The following is an 11,197-nucleotide window of genomic DNA, read 5'->3' as shown; positions in this document are numbered from 1 at the left end:
TCTCTGACATCACACAGCTCATCTCTGTATAGTATCTCTGACATCACACAGCTCATCTCTGTATAGCATCTCTGACATCACACAAGCTCATCAGAACAGTGCACAGGAGTTTGATTGTGAGTCTATGCTAACAGTAAAATGCATAGCCCTGAACAAGAAAAGGAAGAATGTAATGGTGATGCTGACCTTTTACTTTATTTAACCTCCCTTTGTAGATGCTACAACATGTCTTTGTCTCTTAGCCTATAGGTGGCATTTCTAATGATGCTATTTCAGAGTACTGTTCAGTAAGAAAATATAACAGGACAGAAAAGGCATTGAAATCAATTATTTTCTAGTTACTATATTCAAGTAAAATCACTTCTGTAGACTTTAGTTTCCAAGACCATACATTTCAGGCAGGCATCACAAAGGAATAGTTGAAAGCACCCTTACCCTCTTTTTTTGAGACAGGGTTTCTCTACGTTACCCTAGCTGACCTGAAACTTGCTCTGTAGATCAGGCTGGCCTCAAACTCACAGAGATCAGCCTGCTTCTGCCCCCTGAATGGCGGAACTAAAGGCATGGACCACCATTGCCAGGGTAAAGCAAAACCATCTTAAGGGGTGAGGTCTGTCAATCAACTCACATGCTCTACACTAGCCATAAACACTGGTAGTTTTTTAGAGTGATCCTTTGCATAGGCCTTTTGATTCTTGTAATCACAACATTCAAGACACAAGCAGGGAGATAATCACAAGTTAGAGGCTAGCCTCAGCTAAATATGTAACCTCAGGACAGCCTGGGCTACAGAGTGAGATCCTGTTGCACAAAACCAAAATAAATAAATAAAAGTACAAAATAAATAAATAAAAGTACATGGAATTGTCATGTACTTTTACTATCATCCTTTCATAATATTTTAGTGTAATTGTTACTCATGAAATAATGCTACATTATTTCATGCATGGTTCACTATGCCTACTGATATTTCAGCAAGAAATAAAAGGCAGTTTCCTAGCAACACCTGTATTCAAAGGAACAGCAACAACAATAAAAGCTTAATTACAAACACTTTCTTTTCCTCAAAGTTGACTTTTGCCTATCTAGGGAAGTCACTGGGTCGCAAGGAAAACATGGCACAGATCAAGACCTAGGAACAGGTCTGAGCAGAGCCTCTTAGTCTTTCCTTCCTGGGATTGAACAAGCAGGATGATCCCTTAGGGTTTGCACCACCAACAACAGCCTTTCTCCTAGCAGGAGGCAGGGCTGTGGACACAGTTCTGACCCCCCCACCCCACACCCCACCCCTTGTCCTTTGGTCCCTTTACTGGAAGCTGCAGAATGGGTACTCCAACTGGGAGTCAGGATGCTGGGTTCCTAGTGGCCCACCCTGTCTCTGGATACACAGACAAGCCTTCTCTGGGTTTGTGATTAAGTGGATGACATTCAAAAAAGATAGTTACAAACGTCTTAGATGTCTATAACCCTTATTAATTGCAGCCAACCTTGCCACCTTCCCACCCGGGGTTTATTGACATTTTCGAAATAGACATCATAGCCTCCCTGGTATGATCCCTGCATCCTAGGAAACCATCATTTGGACATTAAGCAGCTGAGTTCCTGGGCCTTTCTGGAGGGGAAACATGCCCTTGAGTCCTGCCTTAGAGAGATTTCCTGCCTGCTTGTGGGGCCCGGCCCCAGAGTGAGGCAAAGGTGATCTGATCTCAGTTGGAGTTTGCAGCAAAGAAAGCAGCTTGGTGTAAAGGGGAAGTGGCCTTTTCGTTCGTTTTCTTATTTTCAGCAAAGCTAGTTTTTTTTTTTTTTTCATGTCAACAGCATGTGCACGAGTCATTTTAAGTCTCTACATCTTTCACCCTGAAAGTCCCTGCACAGAAACTCCACAGGGAGTCTAAATATAGCTGCACTGAACTACCCCAAACAACCCCCACCTTCAGCCAGGGGTCTCCATGCAGCTCTAGGATTGGAGAGCTTATTCCAGGACATTCTCTCTCTTTGCATCTGCCTTGAATAGCAAGGGCAAGGAGCAACCTCTCTAGCACCTCCACGGTGTGTGGGTGTGAAGTGTATTAGGAGAAAGCAGGAGTGACTCTGGGTGTTGATGCTTGGCTCGCACGTGGTACTGCTGCCAGCTGCACAGCACTAGGGGTTGGTAGTGCCTACTGCCCAGAGGCTTGAAGGGAAGCAAGGTCTTGCTGAGTAAGAACCAGGGAGAGGTCTTCCCAAAACAATAACGATAAAAATAAAAGTAAAACTTTTAGCTGACGTTCTGACTGTAGAGAGCAGCTGTCTGTGGGCGTGGGTGTATGCACGGGGTGTGTGTGTGGGGTATATTGGTAGAGTATTATCTGTTATGGGTGAGACAACCATGATAAGATTTTTGCCTTAGTGTTGGTTTATATTCATGGAAATAAAGAGGCTCAGGGATGGCCACTTTACTACCATGCCTTCGTGGTGAAAGCATAGTTCAGTTGAACTTGGCGATTATTACTTTTTTTTTTTTTTTTTAATATTTGGGAGGAAGGCTGCTCTATTAGACGTAGTTCCCAATCCTGCATCCTCTCAGTTTTCCCAAAGCTGAATCTGTTGTTTAATTGCTAACAATGTTTTTGAAAGGCAGAGTTCTGAGCCAGCAGCACCATAATCTCACTCCCATTCCAAGAGAAGAGATGGACTTTGGGGCTCCCATCTTCCAGAGGTGGTAGTAGATTCAGTCAGTGGTTACCCTTATGGAGGTTTCTCTAACATTGTAAGTTACAGCATTCTGTCTGAGAGGCAGGTCCTGGGCAAGCTATCCTCCATGATCCCTCTCCAACTCACTGGGGACTCCACCGTCGCAGCAGAGACTTAAGCAGTTTTATGACTTTCTCCCACTTAAATGGAAATTTCTGGAAAGAGGGAAGTAGGCTCCTTTTCCCAGGCTTCTCTGTCAGGAGGAGCTCCCCCACCGCAAAGGAGCTACTTTGGAGTTTTACGCCCTCCCCACACCCCACCCCTGGGGATGGGAAGGATGTTCTGCGACTCGCAGGCTTGTTGTCTGAGGCAGGATGGAAAGTCACAGCCTGCAGGCTGGATTGAGTCGCGGGAAGCTGCTGGGTCCCTGCCTGCCGCTCTCCGGGTGTGTCCATTGAACTGCGGTGGACTGGTCCCCAGCGCGGGAACCCAAGTGTCACTGCCAGAAGCTTAGCCCCGCTGGCTAGCTCCTAGGCTAGCCAGAACCTGGAGGGCAGGACAGAACCTTTCCTGCCCACACCCATCACCCTAGGGTGGCAGGACCAGGCGCGTCATAGCAGCGGGAGAAGCCCAGAGACCCGCTCGTTCAGTTTGTTCACGAGGCATCCAGCGGACTTCGCCCTCCGGACAGCTCCGAGTCCCAGGAAGAACCGAACCAAACTCAGCCTGGGAGACCGACTTAGGATCAAGCTGCTGTTCTGCCGGGGTGCAGGAGACAGACAGACTCGAACCCTGCTGGGTGTGCACGCGTGCGAGCGTGCCTCTGAGCATCTCGCACACCCTCGGTCCCGTGTGCCGACACTCCTCTGGGAGGAGGGAGTGGTAGCCACCAGACTAAAGGAAAGCGAGGGACACCTCACAAAGTGACGCCCCCAACAGGTCCGGATTTGGAATTGGAAGCGGCAGAAATCCGGACCCCTCCGGGTCTGCTCCGCACACCCCGCCGCCCCCGCCCGGAGCCCCTACTCTCCGCTAGTCCGCCCCCCGGGGTGCCCCGTCGGCTGCGGGCTTCCTCCTGCAGACCTGCCCGCGCACATGAAGCCGCTGCCCCCGCCGCAGGCGCCGGCGCCCCCCTCGCGGTGCCCGTGGTGATGCCATGCCCCGCCACCACGCGGGAGGAGAGGAGGGCGGTGCCGCCGGGCTCTGGGTGAGGAGCGGCGCGGCGGCGGCGGCGGCGGCGGCAGGCGCGGGTGGGGGGCGCCCGGGCAGCGGCATGAAGGATGTGGAGTCCGGCCGCGGCAGGGTGCTGCTGAACTCGGCGGCCGCCAGGGGCGACGGCCTGCTGCTGCTCGGCACCCGCGCGGCGGCGCTCGGCGGAGGCGGCGGCGGCTTGAGAGAGAGCCGCCGGGGCAAGCAGGGGGCCCGAATGAGCCTGCTGGGGAAGCCGCTCTCCTACACCAGCAGCCAGAGCTGTCGGCGCAACGTCAAGTACCGGCGGGTGCAGAACTATCTGTACAACGTGCTGGAGAGACCCCGCGGCTGGGCGTTCGTCTACCACGCGTTCGTGTGAGTACCCGCGCCCCCACCCCGAACCCGTGCGCCCCTAGCCATGCCCTCTGTTGGGGAGCCCCGGGGCGCACTTGGCGCCCGCGCCCTGGCCCTAGGCGCGGAAACGCGCGCGCGCTCACACACAGAGCTACACACACGTGGTGGTTTTTATTTCTTTGCACGTGTTTGCCATCGGCCCTCTGGAGCCCTCAATCTCTCTCGTCCCACCTCTCGCTCTGGTTCAGATAGAGCCGTTTTGCCCCAAAGCACCCAAGGGACTGCCGGTCAGTTCCAGGTACCTGGGTGATTGAAGGCAGAAGCTGGACTTAGGCGACTCAGATAATCGGGAGCGATTAGGTCCTGATATGCGGAAACTTAACTGAGTGGGGCGCCCAGGAGCTGGGGATCGCTCCGGGAGGTTGTGCACCAACCTGAAACTGGAGAGTGTATGGGAGAGATTGAGAGGGCATGGCGGGGTGGGATGGAGTGGAGAGGAGAAGGTTAAGAGTGGCTCCACAGTCAGCTCCGGGGTCAAGCAGAGGAAGCTGCTACGTGGTGGAGAGAGAGACTAGGTTGTAAGCGCGCCCGGAAACACGCCTGGCCACCATCACAGCTGTCACCAACGGAAAATCTGTCAGTGCACGTAGTAGTCATTGCCACATAGAGGTGGTCATAGAGGCTACCCAAGCTAGCCAAGCTCTGCTGCAGGCAGTTCCAGCTGAAAGTGGAGAACTGGGGTTCAGAAACATGGCCAGAGGTGCTGTAGAGGAAATGCACAGGGGCCAGCTGTGACCTGGAGCAAGCAGTGTGTTTAGTTGGCACTTATGGCGCCGAGATAAATGTGTGTGTGTGTGTGTGTGTGTGTGTGTGTGTGTGTGTGTGTGTGTGTGTTGAGTAAGCCCTCACCATCTAGCAGAGTATGCGAGAATGATAATGAGAAAATGGTTGGAAGCAAATGTTTATTTTTCCCTTAGGCATTAAAAAGCTTTCGGTGGCTTTAAAGTTTACTACTGTTTTGCCCTACGTCCATTCATTCAATCTCCTGTTAGAGTTAGGTGTATCTGGATGACAACTTACGGTTGTTTTTATGCCTGTCTAATCTTTTTAAAGGAATCCCGGTTTCTTCTTGCCCCCTCTCCGCCCCCTCTTTCTTTATGTTAGGATGAAATACAAACATAGTAGCCTTAGAAGACCTCCAGAGAAAGTTGGAGGCACATACTGATTGATTCCTTGTTTCTTAGTTAAGATATGTTTGGAAAAGACCAAAAAGACCTTTCAGAAATGAGGCATGCCGTCTTATACTTCTCCCTTATGTGGAATGAAAAATTGGCACAAACCCAGGAAACTAAAAAAAAAAAAAAAAAAAAAAAAAAAAAAAAAAAAAAACCCAAAAAAAACTGAAAAAAAAAAAAAAAAAAAAAAATCATAATATCAGGAGAGAAGGAGCTGCTTTTATAAATAGGTGAACCTGAAATGTGGCCAGGTAGAACTCAGGAAACCGGTGGAGTCTGCACTCTCGGGACCCGGTGTCCGGAAATTTTTACAGTTCCAGATTGCTGTGAACATGTAGGTTTAGGTGAACTATTCCAGCCAGCTTCATATGTTTGCAAGGCAGACATAGGGAATGTTGTGTTCTGTCTACTGTCATTACATTCAAAATATAAGGGCTATCCTTTGCTGATGGAAGAGTCAAGAATATTTGAATGTAATTAATGATAAACACCCCTGACACTTGTTAAGCTGATCTCCTTGGTTTGATATGCAATTAATTTAGTACTTAATAACCTAATAAATTATTTTGACCATCAGAATATAATATACATTTTTAAAAGGAATGCTGAGGCTTAATTTGCTGTAAATATGCACAGTATGGATGATGATATTTTTAGAGATGCTCAAAATATTCATGGCTTTGAGTTTTAAATATGATGTAATATAGTATCTTTTATTTGGGCAAAGTACATGGTATGGGTTCAGAGGGAGCTTGACACTGTTGCACATACGGATATCTCCTAAGCATTGTTTACAAACAGTAATGAAAATTTCTCAAAATGCAGCATTTTCTTTTTGATGTCTGGTTGTTAAGGCAGTGTTTCTGGTTTTTTTACACGTTGACAATTTTTTGTTTGTTTCTAGTTTAAGTATTTTCTTGCTAACTAGTTTTATCAGTGAATTCAGTGAGGGATAGAACATGAGTTGTGTGCTTTTCAACACAGTATTGCTTATGTGAAGTTCTTCATAATGTAGCAAAGAGACTTGAGGGCTGTAGGCAGGGAGCAGCTGAAGATACATAGCACAGAGTCAGAATGGACAAGTCAGAGGCTGGGGGAAGGATTGGGAGGTAGTTGGGGGGGGGACCGGAGGGTGTGGAGGGTAATCACTACTTATGATTTTAAATGAGGTTTTGAATAGCCGGAATTTACACATTACATTAATAAAGCAAGGTTACTTTGAGCTGCAGGTCTAATAAGACCATTCCAGGAAACTATAAGAAAATAATTTCTATAGAGGTGTAACTAACTAATGCCCTGCCAGCCTGGGAATCCTCAAATCTTACTTTAATAACAGTTTTTGTAGGTATTAAGCTCCTTGCCAAGAACAAGCACATTGTGATTAATGAGGCAGTTCAGGGATGAAGTTACTTGGTTAGCCCAGGGTTTCCACTGCCAAGAATCCACAGAAGTGTGCTTCACATTATGCTTCAGGTAAAGAGAATATTCTGTTAAAATATGCAAAAATAATTATTATTATAATGACATTTTAATGGTGTAAAATGTGATCTGATGAGTGTATACCCCAGCCTACTGGTAAGAATGCTGGCAAGAACAGAGATGACCCGCTTCAAGTGATTTCTTCCTGAGAGTTTGTGGGCCTTAGGAGCTCCAGGCACTTCCTGCTTTTTTGGAGTCCCCGGGCAGCAGTGTGTTCTGTCTTCAGCTGTGATACAATTAACCAGATGAGCTCTTAAAATAGGAGATGATTTCTCTGAGTTGTTTGTTCCTTTTAAATTGCCCTTCTTTGGGGAAAATTTAGAAGAATTATGGTAGTTGTAGAGGCGTTCATGAAAGGATTCCTAATGTAAATTTGAAAGGATTCCTAATGTAACGTTAGTGTAGCAAATACCATCAGTCCTGAGGACTCACAGGAACACCCATGCCTGTGAGATGTATCAGTGCAGATACATCCAGCTAACCCATCTCATTGCCCAGATCATCCTGTCCCTTTTAGTACTGTGGGTGAGAATTCATAAATACTTTAAAGTAGAATACTCCAACCTCACAAACTAGGGAGTATTGTTATTATTACTATTACTATTATGCTAGCTACTACTGACCATACAAATGAGCATTAAATTTCACTCATTTGCTGTGAACTCTTCCTACCGCTTTATCTCTTTCTGTCCTTTGCAGCTTCCTCAGTACCTCTCTGTTTCTCAGAACCTCTTCTCTGCTTCCTGGCCATCTTCCTTCTATTTACAACCCCATCACTGCCATTCCGACACAAGTTTTATTAATAACAGCCAAATACGATTACATCATATATAGGTTTATCCATCTACACATACCTGAGTGTCTGAGGTACATGCTGATTTCTAAATTAATGAGGCCTCTGATTTCAAGGAGGATGAGCATCCATGTGATTTTAAGCATTTCAACAAGTGTGAGATGATACTCTCAGGGCTGTGGCAGAGAAAACAAGTTACAAAATAGATTAATGCAAAAGAGACAGCAATGCCACTCTGGGCAGAGAGGCCAGCAAGCAGCGTTCAAAGTGGAAGTGAGGCCTGGGCTGAGTTTGAATGGTCAAGTAGCCCATTTTCAGAGGAGCAGAACAGGGGGCGCGGGGGAAGAATGAGCCATCCCGAGAGAGAAAACAGCTTTAGTGAAAGTGTGGGGTCCCAAGTGTGTAGTAACTGTAAGTACTTTAAACTCATTGCAGGATAAAGCCAACTTCAAGAAAAGGAGTGAGGGGCTCACAGCCTTGTCATAGCTTTGATAAGGAGATGGTCGTGGAATTGTGTAGGCCGAGTCTGTCTTTACTCTTTACCCTGTACCATGTAGAGCTGAATGAATGGCAAAAATCAAGAGAACACATCTTAACTTGGAAAGTGAATCGGAGAGGGGATTTAAAATGGAGACAGTGCAGTGTGTAATTAGGTGGGAAGAGTATTTCAACTTTTCCATTCATTCTGAGCATTTTTTTTTTTTTATCTTTAAGTTCACCCTGCAAATGTCTTTTGGTTCTCTATGTTGCGCTGGAAAAAGTGGGAGATGGTTCCCAAGGAGCCAAGGGAGTGACGGTGGGGATAAAAGGAGAGGTTTAATCAGAAATGGTTCTTTTTCTCCTAGAATTCGTTCTTAGAGACTTTTGTACAGTGTATTTAGATCATTTCCCCTCCGACTCCTCCTCAACTCCTTCTGCTTCCCTCCCCTACACTCATATCTTGTTGTTTTAATAACCCTCTGCATGTTTGTAGGGCTACCCATTGGAGTATTCACAGTCCCAAAGATGGGGTCACACCCCTAAAGAAGACTTTTCCTCCCCTACCAGTCATCAGCTGACGATAACTCTGCAGTTGGGAGAGGGTTGTTGTTAGTACACCTATGGGGGTGTAAATTGATCTGATCCTGTGCAGGCGATCACACCAGCAATGAGTTCATGTGGGCAATCACACCAGCTACAAGGAGTTCATGTGGGCAATCACACCAGCTATGAGTTCATGTGGGCAACCACACCAGCTATGAGTTCATGTGGGCAACCACACCAGCTATGAGTTCATGTGGGCAATCACACCAGCTGTGAGGAGTTCATGTCATGTCTAGAAGATGCTGTTTTGTAGTAGTTCCTCCTGATCTGTGGCCCTTACAATCTCTGTGAACCCTGTTACTTGATGTTCCGGAGCTTTGGTGGGTAAGGGGAGAGGTGCGAGATGAATGTCCCAGTTAGGGATGAGTACTCCATACTCCTTTATTTAAAAAAAATATTAAAGATACAGAATTGATTGGATGTTTTCACCCATCTGATGGGTCTGGGAAGATGATTCTCACCTGTGGTTTTTGGAGGTAGAACTGTCATTTAGTAAGGTATAATGCAAATATATGGCCTACATATGATGGTAATATATGACCCAAGTTCACAGAAATGTAAAAAATTCAGATTTACTCAAGTAGAAGTAGATGTTCTTAATCAGCTCTGTAGGGATTGTAAGAAATAAGAACATGGAGCCACCCCTCATGGTTTCATGGGCTTCAGGTCAGCAACATCAATGGTTTCAAGAACATAGAAGGCCCAACAAGAAAATATGTTGAAAGAATAAATTCATTTAGAAATCTTGAGGCTAATATAAATGTCTCGATCCTACACCTTGATTTTGAAACCTTTATCAGTTTGTGATAATTCAAACAATGCTTTAAAAAGTGGTGAAAGGAACTAGGAACACCAGCAAGAACCAAAGAGTGTGAATTTGAAGGAAGACCCAGAACGCCATAATAGAACACCTCAAAGACTAGAATTTGAAGGAAGACCCAGAACGCCGTAATAGAACACCTCAAGGACTAGAATTTGAAGGAAGACCCAGAACGCCGTAATAGAACACCTCAAGGACTAGAGAATTGGGTGAGGCTTCATCGGATTAGTTTTGAATGGCGTGCCTGAAGAGTAAGAACTGTTACTGAAACCCATGTGGAATGACACAGGTTTGTATGATCTTAGTATATGGATGTACGGTTAAGAGTAATAAAAATTAGGCTCCAGTTCCCCTGGCACATGTCAGAAGACTCTCATGTCATCTTTCTGGCCTACTTACAGCTACCTCCCCAGAACTCCATCTCTCTGATGACTGGCCTTGCTGGGTTGCTCTGTCCTGTGTCTTGTTGCTCTATCTTTGCTCCTAAGCTATGTTGTTGAATATTTCCCACTTAGTGTACTGTGACTTTTTAACACATATTTCTGACTTTCACGGTTTCTTCAAGCTACAGTACAAACGTGGCTTCGCCGGCACACTCCTAGGCAGTTGGCAAGGATGAGGTAGGAACCACTTGTCTTAGATTTTATCTCATTCTGTGAGTGCCATTACAATGGTACTTCATCCATCTTGGTGGTCATGGTGCCACCTTGCCCCAGCCCTTCAGTATGAGGGAAAATTTCCCATACAGAAGGTCTACATAATTCTGAATCTTAATTTATCGAGGTCTTGTGTATCTAATAGAGCCTTGTTAAATGCCAACTCAATGAGTTCCCTGCGCAGACACCTCAGGTAAGCCAAAGATGAAAGAAAAGTCTCATCCTTGTAATTCTCTTAGAGATGCTATAAGTATCCCAGAAGGTGGCTGTGTGACCTGCAGCATTTTTACTAAATAGCTGATGTGAAGCAGTCAGTTGACCCTTTGTGACTATTCATCTGTGCTTGGGCATCAGTATCTATGACTCAATGAGGTGATAGAATTGAATGAGTCTAAAATACCATCCCAGAAGGAACAAAATATTTGGAATACTAAGTTATCTGGCATCACTCCCCCTCCTCGTGTCTGAGCTGGATGATCCTAATTCATGGCTGTAACTTCACACCCTTCTCTTTAAGTGCCACAGCATAGCTGAAGTCACTTTTCCAAAATTTAACACTTCTGGCCTCTGATTGGAGAAGAAACCTGTTCATGGCATCTCTCTACTCCATGTGCACTCAGCCCTTAAAATTACAACCCTTGTCCCGAGTCATTAACACCTAGAATCCTGGGTGTTGCACAGCTGTGGTCTGTTCATGCATCTTAGTTCATTTATCAGTATTCCAGATGTCCAGACTATAGTAGTTTCCTCTTTGAAAATGGGACTATATGCTGCTAATTATGTTCTGTATCTGATGCCATTAGACCAAAACCATTGTTTATTATTTGTGTAAGAATTCTATTCCAACACAGGGCCCCCAATGGAGGAGCTAGAGAAAGTACCCAAGGAGTTGTAGGGGGCTGCAACCCTGTAG

General features: G+C 46.0%; 1 protein-coding gene across 1 annotated transcript in view; it reads left to right on the top strand.

Annotated features, from left to right (window-relative positions):
- The first annotated feature begins 3,010 nt into the window (after positions 1-3,010).
- Kcnq5 (potassium voltage-gated channel subfamily Q member 5) overlaps positions 3,011-11,197 on the top strand; it is a 572,009-nt gene continuing 563,822 nt past the window's right edge. The window contains exon 1 of the mRNA XM_021197422.2: positions 3,011-4,239. Within this exon, the coding sequence (XP_021053081.1) occupies positions 3,830-4,239 (410 nt within the window). The 5' untranslated portion in view covers positions 3,011-3,829. The remainder of the gene's footprint in view (positions 4,240-11,197) is intronic.

Source organism: Mus pahari, chromosome 5 (genome assembly GCF_900095145.1).
Source record: "Mus pahari chromosome 5, PAHARI_EIJ_v1.1, whole genome shotgun sequence".
Classification (NCBI taxonomy): Eukaryota; Metazoa; Chordata; class Mammalia; order Rodentia; family Muridae; genus Mus; species Mus pahari.
The sequence above is the reverse complement of the archived record's forward strand: the minus strand, read 5'-3'. Positions and strand labels throughout refer to the sequence as shown.